A 12,937-nucleotide genomic window follows, 5' to 3' on the forward strand; every position below is an offset into this window, starting at 1 on the left:
ATATTGTTGAACAAAAGTAATTTTATTGAATTTAAATTTAGCATTATGAGAATGAGTAAAAGTGAAACTAAAACTGTTGTATGGTTAAAAACGTCGAGTGAGACATTTCACAATAAAGCAACAACATTGCTTCAGGTCTTTCTTAATAAGGCAGGGAGACATAAGGTGATACAGAAATGATCTCAAGAATGTAAAGAAAATAAAAGACAGATTTTTAAAAAAACAAACAAATAAAAAGATGAAAAAAGAAAAAATTAGATTTACATTCCCTTTTGATTGTTCTATTGTTAATATCATTATCATTGTTTGTTTTCTTTATGTTCGTTTTGTGATATTGACAGTGGTGGGATGAACTTAGATACTGCAGTGCTTAAGTACATTTTTGTGGTACCCTCATCTTTTACTTGACAGGTTTTTTACATACTTGAAATGTCTTATATACGTGTTTATTATTATTATTATTATTGAAATATCTAACCGGAAGTCCACTCTCTGTTGTTAGCTTGTTGTTGCTGAGCTGTTGCACTGCTCGCTTGTTGTGGAGGGAAGCGGCTAGCTCCGTTAGCTCCGTTAGCTTTGTGTGTGTTTGAAACATAGTTTGCTGTAGTTAATTGTTCCTCCGGCAGTTTCCATCATGGCGTACCAGCTGTACAGGAACACCACGCTGGGAAACAGTCTGCAGGAGAGTCTGGACGAGCTCATACAGGTGACACTAACCTCAGACGTGACGGCTGTTTCCTCACAGCTAGCCGCGTTTAGCATGTTGCTAACTGCAGCGGCGGCGGTCAGTGCCTGTTAGCCTGTTAGCTCAGTGAGCTAACTTTAGCTCGTTAGCTGCGGTTTGTTTCAGCACTGATTTGTTCCAACATAACCAACAGTTTTTATCACGTCACTAATCAGCAGCAGCTTCAGCTGAGATCATGTAGCGTAGCAGTAATTGAAGTTCGTCGTAGTTTAGTAAGTTTGCCCGAAACTGACGTTTGTTAGTGACAACAGTGACTTTAAGAGTAGCATCAGTAGTATGAAGTATGTATGAAAACTAGTATGAAGACTAGATCCAGTCCAGGTTAGAAGTATCAGAGGAGACTCAGTCTGACAGAGAGCAGAAAGATGATGATCAGGAACAGTTTGACACCATAACCACAAAAATATCAGCAGTGAGCATTTATTATATACACGAGCAACAGTCTGAAGGTTCATCCATCAGAGACAGACAGACAGAGAGACAGAGGGACAGAGAGACAGGCAGAGGGACAGTTTGGGGCAGTTATGTGCTGGAACTACAGCTCAGACTGTCCAAACCTTCAGGAAGCTTAAAGAGGCGACACACAGTCACTGCGCCGACGTCTGAGCCCGAAACTCAACACACAGGAACCTGGAAATGCACAAAGGGTGAAGGTCTTAAACTGTGTGTGCGTGTGCGTGTGTGTGCGTGTGTGTGTGTGTGTGTGTGTGCGTGCGTGCGTGCGTGCGTGCGTGCGTGTGTGTGTGTGTTCAGACTCAGCAGATCACTCCTCAGCTGGCTCTTCAGGTCCTCCTTCAGTTTGATAAAGCGATCAACACGGCGCTCGCCAACCGAGTCCGCAACAGAGTCAACTTCAGGGTGAGTCCACCTCCTCTGACCTCCGACCTCGAGCTGAACCCTGTACAGCAGCAGGAGCGAAGCTGCTCAGAGATCAGTCTTCTTCTGTGGTTTTGGTCCTCAAAGCGATGATTGTGTTCAGCTTCAGTTAGAATTTGTTCTCCTGCTCAGACGTTCAATACGTCGTGAAATAAAGTCTGAAGAGTAACTAAAGCTGGCAGACAAACAGCAGAGTAGAAGGACATGTCATCCCATGCTGTCTGAGGGTCGGCTGTGGTCTCTGTCCTGCAGGGGTCTCTGAACACCTACAGGTTCTGTGACAACGTGTGGACGTTCGTCCTGAACGACGTGGAGTTCAGGGAGGTGACCGACCTCGTGAAGGTGGACAAGGTCAAAATCGTCGCCTGTGATGGAAAGAGCGAGTCGACCCAGAACAAAACGGACAAATGGTGAGAGTCAGGTGACCGTGGGCCGTATCCTCAGTGCGCGTGATGTCCAGCAGGTGGCGCTGTGCCTGTTCTTATTCCACTGGTTTGTGTTTGTGTGTCTGCAGACTCCAGCGCCGACGACTCCTCGTGTTCTGGTGTCAGATGGAGGCGCAGATGGACCTGGACTGTACATATAATTTATTACAGCAGCGTCACAGCAGAGAGCGTGTGTGTGTGTGTGTGTGTGTGTGTGTGTGTGTGTGTGTGTGTGTGTGTGTCAGCATGGACCAGTCACTGTACCTGCAGCAGTTTTTTTTATTATTATCAGTTTACAGGAGGTTTGTGTTCAGTTTGCTGTCGTTGAGCTGAATCATCTTTAATAAAACTTTATTTAAAACACAGCGAGCGTCTGCGGGCGTTTGTCAATAAAGTCATGTGTTCATTTATGATTGCATCTCTTTTTTTATGAAAAATCACTTTGGCGTTTGTCTGCAAGCTGGAGACGAAGTGTGATGATCAGTGAAGACAAACGAGACAAAGGAGACAGGTGGGACAAAATGAGACAAACGAGCCAGAATCAACTTTTTCACTTTATTATAACAACATCGTGACTTGACATCATGTATAAAAGAGTGCATCTTAAAAATGATTCAACTACAACGATCAACACTTAGTTCAGCTCAAAGACAGACAGGACAGAAAGACAGGACAGACGATAAATAGAGAAGAATCTGTTTACTGCAAAGAAACGTTAAACATCTGAGACGTTTAAAAAGCTTCAGCTGATATCTGAATATACACACCTGTAAGACACACATTTAGAATATGTCATTCAGTGTATTTGTACTTCTTGATCAATACTGCATGTAGTTTCCACGGAGACGAGTGGAAATGGCTTCTGTTTCCAAACCCGGCGGAGCTGAAAGGGCTGATGGGAAACAACAGATTTCTGTCGTTTACTGGAGACGATAAAACGATCAATGACCTTAAAATAAAAGTGTTCAGTGTGTGGAGCCTTTAAGGTCCCTGACGCGCCAAGACCGCCTTAAAAAACGAGAGCCGACAAAGAGGAACCGGCCAGGACCCACAGGTCTGAATGCACTTGAACGCACCACAGAGACAACAGTGGACAGCAGACATTTTCAGGCTGGTTGGCGGCTCAGCAGAATGTGAACGTCACAAACGGAGCGAACGCTCGAACCTGCTCCATCATCACGGGCCGACGGAAGAGTCTGACTGAAGAGGAGCTGCAACGTTTCCAAGCATTCAGACGAAGAACGCTCAGAGCGGAGGACGGCGTGAGGAGATTCACACCGTCACTGTCCGTCACTGCTCGCGTCATCGGCCTCGTGGTTTTCAGGTGTTCTGCTGGTCCTGAGTCAGTTCCTTCTGTCCAAACAGCAGCTGAGTCCCGGGGTGTGTAAGCTCCGATCAGACGACCTCCGGCCGTGAATCTAACGCGTTTACTTTAGTGGACAGAAATCTGTCTGCTGTCTGCACGCGAGTCGCTGCTCGACAGGCCTGATGGAGCAGGTGCTCATGGGAAAGCTGCCTCGTGCTGACGCTGCTGAAGCTCATGCAGGTAACAAACCACCTGCTTCTGCCACACAGAAACACTGCAGAGCTTCGTCTCTCTGTCCTCCCCAGGACTCTGGCTGTGGACGCTGTTTTTGTCCCCGCTGGGATCCTGTAGAATCCAAGACTTCCTGTCACATGTTGACTCACACGGCTGCCGATTGGCTCAATCTGAACCTCAATGAGAAACGCTATCAGCTGAGCTTCATCAGAAAAGCGGGACCAGGAGGAGGCGGGTTGGCGGTTTGACCCCTGGCTCCTCCTCTGAATGTGCTGAAGTGTCCTTGAGCAAGACACCGAACCCACAGCTGGTCTCGACCGGTGCGAGCGTGACAACGGTGGAAAACACGCAGCTCGTGATTACGCGACTCAGGATGCGGCGAGCGAAGGAGGATTGGCTGGTCCTCTAAGAACACCTGAGGACGCAGAGACTCAGTCTGCTGCTTCAAGGTCAAAGGTCAAAGGTCAAAGGTCATAGCTGCCCATTGAGAAGCACTGACAGGACACACGTCTACAAAACACCTTCAAAGACGTTCAACATAAAAAGACACCTCTAGCAAATGTAGAAAGAGTATAAAAACCAAAAAATACGTCTGGTTTCAGAAAGTATAAAATGTCCAGCAGGCCGGGCCGAAGGCTGCCGCCTGCTTCAGTCCTTCCTCCTCCTCTTCCTCGCTTCAGTCCAGGAAGCGCTGGCAGGCTTTCTTCCAGCGGCACGCCGTGCACCACTGGTCCCTGTGCTCCACGCCGTACACTTTACGACATTTCTTGGCTTCACCACGAATCCTCCTGACGGACGGAGACAGAGACAGAAAGACAAGTTTGTCCTCTTCAAAGGTCAACGTGTGACGACAGCAAAGAGCTCTCAAACCTGAAGCTGATCAATGTAGTGAAGTACAAAGTGTAATATTTCAAATTACAATAAGTACCATAAAGTACAAGTATCTCAAAACTGCACTTGACTGCAGTACTTGAGTAAAAGTACTTCACTACGTTCCAGCACTGCCTTTGTGATACGTGTGTATCAGCATCCTCATACGCACAGTACTGACCTGCAGGGGGCGCTCTGATGCTGCAGCCACTGCTCTCCAACACTGACCGAGCGCACCCGAAACGCCAAACCCTGAGGAAGAGAGGGAGGAAGAGTGTGACAGTGATGAAGAGTTCAGGTCTGTCTCTCGCTTCCTGTTTTCTGTCTTTGCAGTTTGTTTTCGATCCTTCAGATTTTTTCTGCAGCACAAATAAACAGCAGGAGTTTTTTTTTTCTCATTTTGTGTCTCTGTCTCTGCTGCTGATGTCCTTTGTGTTTGTCCTCCGGTGGAAAAACATTCTGCAGTTGCTTCCATCAGCCTGCAGGTGGCAGCACTGGACTGTGGCAGATTGATGGAAAATGTGACCACAAACCATCCAAGAGGGGATTTTCCTGCTGAATGAAAACCATCAGGGAGGAGCGCGCACACACACACACACACACACACACACACACACACACACACACACACACACACACACACACACACACACACACACACACACACACTCTTCACCCCCCTCCAGAATAAAACCAGTTTTAACAGGCTCCTCTGGCGGCTGGAGGAAATAAACAATAGGCTGCTGTACAGAAAACAGAAGTGGATCAGAGAAGTGTGTGTTCATGCACAGAGGGAGACGCTGTCTGAGGGGACGGACAGCCGAGAGGGACAAATAAAAAGTAACCTAATATTCCGGAGGAAAGTCCAAAAGTGTCCGTCCGTCCGTCTGTCTGTCCTCTGTGCAGAAGAGACAGTTAAGATGCATCAAGTGAGCAGAATCTGTTTTACTGCACGACGAGTCGAAGCAACGATTCCTCCCTAAGTACTGCAGAGGATGACTTGACTGAAGTAAAAGTACAGCAGTACTCTCAGCTGCATGCAGTAAAAGTACAGCAGTACTCTCAGCTGCATGCAGTAAAAGTACTGTCTGTGCAGTTAAGTGTCTCCTCTGATTCTCTGTGACTTTACTGTCAGAGCTGCTGCAGGTGGAGATACTTTAAATACTTCATATACTAGCGGGGCTCAACGTAAGGGTCGGGACCCTCCGAGGGGTCGGCAGAGCAATCTGAGGGGTCGGCAGACGATTGGTGGGAAAGAAGAAGAAACAAAGTTCTGAAACACAAATTTAGATTTTTTTAATCTCTAATCTTTGTTTTTTGTGAATTTTTTTGAATTTTTGTTAATCAAAAACGTTTGTTGAAATGAAAACTGATTTTCTGTCAGAGGTCAAAGCTCGAAGTCTGAGGATGTTTCATGTTTGATGAGTTTACCTGTTTGAGGCAGCTGGTGGGCGTGGCCGTCCAACGACAGGAGGGTGTGTTCAAAGCTGCTGCTGACATCACATGACTGGGAGGCGGAGCCTGAGGAAGCAATTCAAAATGAAATTAATTATTTAACTATCAAAAATCAACAAACACAGTCGCTGTCAATCACCGTTTAAAGCCCCGCCTTACCTGGTAGGAGTGCTCTGATTGGACCTGCCAGAAGCTGCCGGAGGAGGAGGGGGCAGAGCGACTCAGAGCGCCGCAGGCCGGAGAGGGGGGAGACGGAGGGGAGGGAGGGGGAGGGCTGGGGGGTGAGGAGGGGGAGGAGGGGGAGGAGGAGGTGGGGGAGGCGGGGGCGGGGCCACAGAGGAGAGGAAGTAAAGGAGACTGCGGCTGGTCCCATTGGTTAACTTCGGTGTAGTAAAAATCCTCCTCGCTGCGGGAACAGCGCTCGTGCTCGCCGCCACGGCTGTGAGAGGTCAAAGGTCAAAGGTCTGATCAGAGCTGAGAACATAAATCTGACCTGGAAGCAGCTTTTCAAAGGACTGAAGATGAAGTCATTTCTACAGAAGAACTAGCCAGGAGTCATTATCGATCAATCCGCTGATGTTCCCGCCAGTGGATCGATCGATCGATTGATCTATAACCAACCAAACAATCAAACAAACAAACAAGCAAACAAAACTAATTTTACATGTTTTCAATCTTCAGTCCTTCTTTTTGAAGTCGTCCTGTCAGAGTTAAACTTACCACAGGTGTGTCGTCCGGATGTGTCGTTTTATTCCCACCACTGACGTGAGCACCTTTCCACAGCTGGGCCACAGACACCTGTAGGCTGCCTTCACTGAGTTCTGCAGGAGGAAACAGCGTCAGCGCCGGCCGGCGGCTTTAATTTGTCCCGAAACCCGTAAAAACCAGCTCACCCTGCGTTTCCGTGGCGCCGGCTCATCGAACAGCACCTGCTCCAGCTCCATGTCCAGCCCTTCGTCGGGGGGCGTGGTCGGTCTCACGGCGGGCTCTGCGATTGGTGGAGAGGGGGCCGGGCTTCCGTTGGTGCGACCCACGCTCCAGTAGCCGCTGCTGCCGCCGTCAGAGAGTTCACCGCCTCCGCAGTCCATCAGAGGAGCTGAAACACAACCAGCCAAACAAACTGAGCCTAAAGTTAAAACTCAGCTGAACTCAGCTCAACAAAAACCAGTCTGAAGACTAAAAGTCACTGGTTTACCTCCTGGAGCCTTGTGTCATTACATCTCAGAAATACAATCACTACTACTACTACTACATTATTACTACTGTTACTGCTAATACTGCAGTAACCACTAGATGGTGCTGTACACACCTGCCTCTGCTTTTCACCTGGCGGAGTGTTTAAAGAACAGCGAGTAAGACAAACATCGAGTCGTCTCAGTTTTACATCTTTGATATTTCCCTTCTGACATCTGCTGTTAGCTGACAGACACACTGATGCTAAGCTAACACCAGCCTGCTGACTTGCAGACCAAGCTGACTGCTGTTATAACTGCTGCTTTACTGTAGTTGTTGTTTTTGTTTTGTTTTTGATTGCAGTCTTTTTTGTATTTTTTGTTGTTGTGATCTGTTGTGTTTATTTGTTGTTGTTGTTGTTTGCTGCAGTTGCTTGTTCTTTAACATTGTTTTTATTTTTTGTCAGCATCAGTTTTGTTGTTATTTGCAGTCTTCTTGTTGTTGTTTGTATCGTTTGTTGTTGTTTACTGTACCTGCTGTGTCTGGGTGGGCGGGGCTGTGCAGCAGGGGGCTGCAGGACAAACTGCTGAGGACCATGGCTGCCATCAGCTCGTCCATGTCCACCTCCTCTGGACTCCTCTGGCTGCAGGACGAGAGGACACACAAGATATTTACTGGCAGACATAAAGAGACATGTGGAGACTGACTCGTAGGACTCAGAGGACGTCTGACCTTCTGGGGACGTCGATGCAGGAGGAGACTGATCTGCTGCAGGAGGAGGAGGAGGAGGAGGGATGAGATGAAGAGCTGACGTCACTCTGCATGAGGTCAAGCTGATCCGCCGCACCTGAAGTTTCACCTGCTCCTCCACACTGAAAATACACCTGAGAGAGAGAAGAGCCACGGCTCACTGTGATAGGCTGAGACACCTGTCAGTCAGGCAGACATGCCGGGGCTTCCTGTCACGCCTCTCTGAAGAAGTGAAACCTGAAACTGGGACTTTCTGTCCGTGTGTCTGCTGGCCCGGACACAGCACGCTCACCTTCAGTCCAGGATGACCTTTGACCCTGGTCTGTTGTCCTGCTGCTGTTGCCATGGTGACGCCGGTCTCACCCGTCTCCGGGCTGGTTTGTATCCCTGGACAAGCCGAACTCACCAAGGCCCCGAGAGGAGAGCGCTTCCCCAGACGCGTCTTTGGCAACATGTTGGTCTGCCTGTATGAAGAGTCTGAAACACAGAGACACAAACGCTTCAGTTTAGTCCGTCCGTCCGTCCGTCCGTCCGTCCGTCCGGCCGATGAAACCAAGTCAGTCTAGAGTGAGACTCTCTGAGGCCGAGCCGACGTGAGACGCCTTAAAGGACTCGTCCACTGATCATTCCACTCTTACAACAACGTCTGACTCCTGATGGACTGACATTGACATTGGCCTGACATTACCCACAATGCAACCCAGCCGCCAACAGCTGGGTGAGAGGCTGGTGTGTGTTACGCTAGCAGCAGCTAGCGTAGCCTCTGTCCCGCAGCAGCTGCAGACGTCTGCTCAGCTCACGTCCTTCTGACTCCAAATTGTTTGTCTTGGTTTCAAACTTCAGCTGACGTTGACTCAAGTGACATCACATGAGTCACACCTGTTGACCCTCCAGTTTTTCGCAGGATTCTCAAATATTTTCTCCCCCACTGTCCTCCCGTTTTCTCTCTGGTGGCAGCATGGAGAACATTAGCTGTAACATCCAGCTGTGAAGAGTCCTTCACTCAAACAGCGTCGCCAATAAAAGAACACGAAGAAGAGGAGTCAGCGTGTACAGGTGTGTCACCTGAACTCACTGAGGAGCATCAGCAGTCAAGGTCCTGATTCTTGTGAAACTCGTCACTCAGGTTTCAGTGTCTGAGTCTGACCACCTGACTGAGGGAGAAGTTAAATCAGTCCTTGTTGCTCTGATAGTTTGGTGGTTTCCTCGTAGTGATGTCGGGACTCCCTGTCTGTCCCCTTGTCTTAGTGTAAAGGGGATGTGGACGGTGGTGGGACGGTCCCTTATTCTCAGATCCCAGATGTTGACGGGTGCTCGGGGACATTTGTCAGACCCACAAAGCTCCCTGTGGAGACACTGAAGGCTTTATTCTGCTTTAAAAGGCGAGTCAAACGTGAGCTGAGCAGAGGCTGCTGGGAAACGCTCAGCTCTGGATTAACTGCTGACGGTAAGATCTGCTCTCTGTTCCACAGATCTGAGCGAAATCACGGTGACTCACAGGCTGCAGTGTCATTTACAGTCAGGCTGTGTGTGTGTGTGTGTGTGTGTGTGTGTGTGTGTGTGTGTGTGTGTGTGTGTGTGTGTGTGTGTGTGTGTGTGACCAAACACCAGTTACTTGCTGGGGACAAAAGGCGTTCCCAAATGAAAAAAGGTGGATTTTTGTGTCATTCTGAAATGAATGGAGGTCTATGTGAGGTCCTGTGATGTGATGGAAGCATGTGTGTGTGTGTGTGTGTGTGTGTGTGTGTGTGTGTGTGTGTGTGTGTGTGTGTGTGTGTGTGTGTGTGTGTTACTCATTACCAGCTTTAAGACAGTAACTGAGCAGAGGATTAAAATGAACAGATGGCGTCGACTGTTAAATGTTTTTATCACGTTACATCTGCTGACACTGACGCTCATTACATCACCTTCATTATGAACTGTGTCACCGTGGCAACATGATGACCCCCTCCCCCACCCCCCCACGCCCCATTCAAGGTTGTCCGTTTATCAGTGTTTCAGAGTCACCAGAGTTCAGACATAAACAGAGCACAATCACACACTGAGTGGCCAAAAGTAAGTGGACACGTGTTCGTTAACCTGCTGCAGAGGTTAACTGACTCCAGGTCAGCGGAGAGGTCCAGCACTGCTGCGGTGATCAGGTCCGACTGATCTAGTCACAGCTCACCTGTCAGCTACTGTCCTCTGTGAGTAACAGAGGGAAAATGATTCATGCTTGTTTTGATCAAAGCAGACGCTTCAGCTCCTCATCGACACGACAAAGAAGCATCGAATCCAACAACGCGCCAGTCGATCGATTCTGATCGATTCTGATCGATCAGTCGACGGGTGCTGATGGAGCTGAAGTTCAGTGAGGAGCATCTTCATGGAGCCGCTTCGGTCTCACTGTCAGGAGACAAAGTGTCCACACAAACATGGAGGACATGATGGACCAAAGATTTCAGCTCGCCGCAGCTTCAACATCCACCTTCTGCTGTTTGCGGGTCAGTTTGGCCTTTAGGGTCATTTCACACAAAATACACAACAAACCAGCACAAAAACACATTCTGCACACACACACACACACACACACACACACACACACACACACACACACACACACACACACACATATACACACACACACACACACACACACACACACACACACACACACACACACACTGTACAAACGCACCCCTCTGTGTCTGCAGCGCTGAGCTCTGAACCAATCAGATTCCTTCAGTGGTGAGTTCACACCCTCCACAATAAGAGTCTCAATGAAGACAAAAACAAGCTGAATGCGTCCTTTCTGTCCTCGGCTCCTCTGTCCTCAGTCTTTCACTGTGAACCTGAGTGTCCGTCTTCACTTCACACACTCCTCACACTGTCTCTGCAGCCTGACCCACATCCACGCTACACACACCATCCAAACTTTTCTCTCGCGCACCACCAGCCACTGATCGCTGCGCTGGACAGACACAGTGCAGTGAGACAGAGGTGGAGGACAGACAGCAGCACGTTGTCTTCGTGAACTTCATTCAGTCACAGTGAGCTCAGCAGTCAAACAGCGAAGAAGAAGAAAACACACGTCAGCCGTCACCTACCTGCAGCCTCACGAGCTCCAACACAAAAACAACTGCACCTCAGCTCCAGGTGTCCTCTGCTGCTCAATGAGAGCTCAGCGTGTGTGTGTGTGTGTGTGTGTGTGTGTGAGCACGAGCGCTGCGCCAGGCTCAACACCATCAGGAGGGCGGAGACTCACGCAACACCTGGACTGGATCACATGGCACATCTGGAAGGGAGTTTATGACCGTACAGGCTGCAGACAGCAGGACGGGGAGCGTTCCCCTTTCTGATTGGCTGATGTGTAACATGACGAAGACACTCTGAGACACTCTTCATCACTGATGAGATTATTAGAATTTCATACCTGCACCCGATATTTCCCATAATGCTTATCGGTCATGATGTCATTCAGTGAGTACAAAGAGAAAATAAAAACTATTATTCTGAAGGAGTTTTGTTTACAGATCACTGTCAATCATCATGGATCAATAACAGTAAACTGATTCATCTGTAATATCTCATTTTATAATATTCTTCATGTCTGCACATTAAAACACGAATAAATTAATTTTAATGTTGTTAAATAAGGTCATCGGCGTGCTGACGTCATTTCCTCCTGATCTCCTCGCGCGGATCGGCCTCTCTGCAGGGACTCCTGCGGTCGCTGATCCGCTCCATGATTTCCCAGCAGCCCCCACGGCGGCTCTCCAGCCTCGTAGTAAACAAGAGATTCACGTGGGGACAAGCTGGAAGCTGATTGGCGGAGCGCGGCCGTGCAGGAACACACCCCACTGAGGTCTGTTGTTTACCGACTTTCCTCCACTTGAACACACTGAACAACTGACACGCGGCCACAGAGTACTGCACTCCACATTCCTGCAGTGCTGCAGTAGTACTCCTCAAATACTCCTGCAATACCCCTGAAATACTTCTGTAGTATTCCAGTAATACTCCCATACTGTATTTCTTTGGTCTGCAGCTGTATTTTTTACTGCAGGTCTGTGTGTAGAAATACTATAAAACCACAGTATTATCACAGTTTTATAGTATTTTTCAGCAGTTCTTCATCGTGCAGCAGTGAGATATATCTTAGTACTACTGTGTGTAGTACAGTGCGCAGTACAGTGCGCAGTACAGTGCGCAGTACAGTATGCAGTACAGTATGCAGTACAGTATGCAGTACAGTGTGTAGTACTGTGTGCAGCCTGTGGGCGGGGTCAGTCTCTCTCTCTGGTTATATAACCTGCTTCGAATCTACTGTCTGTCCCCACTTCCCTGCGTGTGTGTGTGTGTGTGTGTGTGTGTGTGTGTGTGTGTGTGTGCGTGCGGAGCTGCACGTAGCCGCAGCGCGCTGCCGCCTCGCGCTCGTGGGCTACGTGCGGACAGTGACGAGTGTGCTTCCGTTTGACCTGATACTACACAGACACACAGACACACAGACACACAGTGCAGGAACAACAACAACAACAACAACAACAACAACAAACCAAGCCTGAAGAGTCCTGAGTGAGTCAGAAAGAAACTAAGTTAAAGGAAAATTTAATTGTTATTCAGTCAGTGATGAATATAACTGAGTACTTGTACTCAAGTGCTGTACTAAGGTACTGATTTGAGGTACTTGTACTTTACTTGAATATTTGCAGTGTTTTACTACCTCAGGTAAATGTACTTTTACTGCTCTACACTTGTCTTCCTGTCCAGTGAAAAGCTGGTATGTGCGTCTGTGCTGGGCTCTGATGAACTGGAGGACAAAGCGTCTCTGAGCCGTCTCTGAGGACTCTGGTTCAGTCACGTCTCTGAGGTCACTTCACGTCCTCGTTACTCTGCAGATCGTCAGATTATGAACTGTCCTCTCGTACAGCTGCTCGTGTCCACAGCGTCACACTTTCTCTGTGTTTCTGTTCATTCTGTGTCATTTAATGAAGTCAAACTTAATACTGTCCAGTCTATCCACAGGACAGTATGTCCTTTAAAGTCCATCATGTCTCACTTTGGTCCACGTCACAGCCTCTGAGGACTGCAGCCTTCTTTTTGTCTGTCTTTGGGTCCTCAGCA

The 12,937-nt window shown here is 48.4% G+C and overlaps 2 protein-coding genes across 6 annotated transcripts in view; one reads left to right on the forward strand and one right to left on the reverse strand.

Annotated features, from left to right (window-relative positions):
- The first annotated feature begins 497 nt into the window (after positions 1-497).
- Positions 498-12,937, forward strand: part of gtf2a2 (general transcription factor IIA, 2) — a 278,570-nt gene continuing 266,130 nt past the window's right edge. The window contains exons 1-4 of one of the 2 annotated variants that reach the window (XM_070958662.1): positions 498-706; positions 1,499-1,603; positions 1,874-2,031; positions 2,136-2,411. In XM_070958662.1, coding sequence (XP_070814763.1) covers positions 635-706; positions 1,499-1,603; positions 1,874-2,031; position 2,136 — 336 coding nt within the window. In that variant the 5' untranslated portion in view covers positions 498-634 and the 3' untranslated portion in view covers positions 2,137-2,411. Of the gene's footprint in view, positions 707-1,498; positions 1,604-1,873; positions 2,032-2,135; positions 2,412-12,937 lie in introns of those variants that run through there. The other variant, XR_011602043.1, reaches the window with a different exon arrangement.
- Positions 2,570-11,012, reverse strand: LOC139330739 (zinc finger protein 395-like). Of its 4 annotated transcripts, none has more exons than XM_070961842.1 (10): positions 10,903-11,012; positions 8,127-8,294; positions 7,817-7,968; positions 7,618-7,727; positions 6,805-7,007; positions 6,632-6,732; positions 6,071-6,350; positions 5,888-5,977; positions 4,638-4,708; positions 2,570-4,374 (listed from the first exon to the last, which is right to left on the reverse strand). In XM_070961842.1, the coding sequence occupies exons 2-10, from the start codon at positions 8,286-8,288 to the stop codon at positions 4,263-4,265; spliced, it is 1,281 nt and encodes a 426-aa protein (XP_070817943.1). In that variant the 5' UTR covers positions 8,289-8,294; positions 10,903-11,012; the 3' UTR covers positions 2,570-4,262. The 4 variants fall into 4 exon arrangements, with proteins under 4 accessions (XP_070817943.1, XP_070817935.1, XP_070817955.1 ...); XM_070961834.1 differs by having other exon boundaries at positions 8,127-8,311; positions 10,921-11,010; XM_070961854.1 differs by having other exon boundaries at positions 2,576-4,374; positions 6,071-6,185.

Source organism: Chaetodon trifascialis, chromosome 1 (assembly GCF_039877785.1).
Source record: "Chaetodon trifascialis isolate fChaTrf1 chromosome 1, fChaTrf1.hap1, whole genome shotgun sequence".
NCBI classification, from domain to species: domain Eukaryota; kingdom Metazoa; phylum Chordata; class Actinopteri; order Chaetodontiformes; family Chaetodontidae; genus Chaetodon; species Chaetodon trifascialis.

What these genes read in the sequence shown, in the direction of transcription:
- LOC139330739 (XM_070961842.1), bottom strand. Translation starts at nt 8,288, where the DNA reads ATGTTGCCAAAGACGCGTCTGGGGAAGCGCTCTCCTCTCGGGGCCTTG. An exon ending in CGGCGCCACGGAAACGCAGG is followed by an intron (nt 6,733 to 6,804) that starts GTGAGCTGGTTT and finishes TTCCTCCTGCAG; the next exon opens with AACTCAGTGAAGGCAGCCTA. An exon ending in CCACCAGCTGCCTCAAACAG is followed by an intron (nt 4,709 to 5,887) that starts GTAAACTCATCA and finishes TCTCTTCCTCAG; the next exon opens with GGTTTGGCGTTTCGGGTGCG.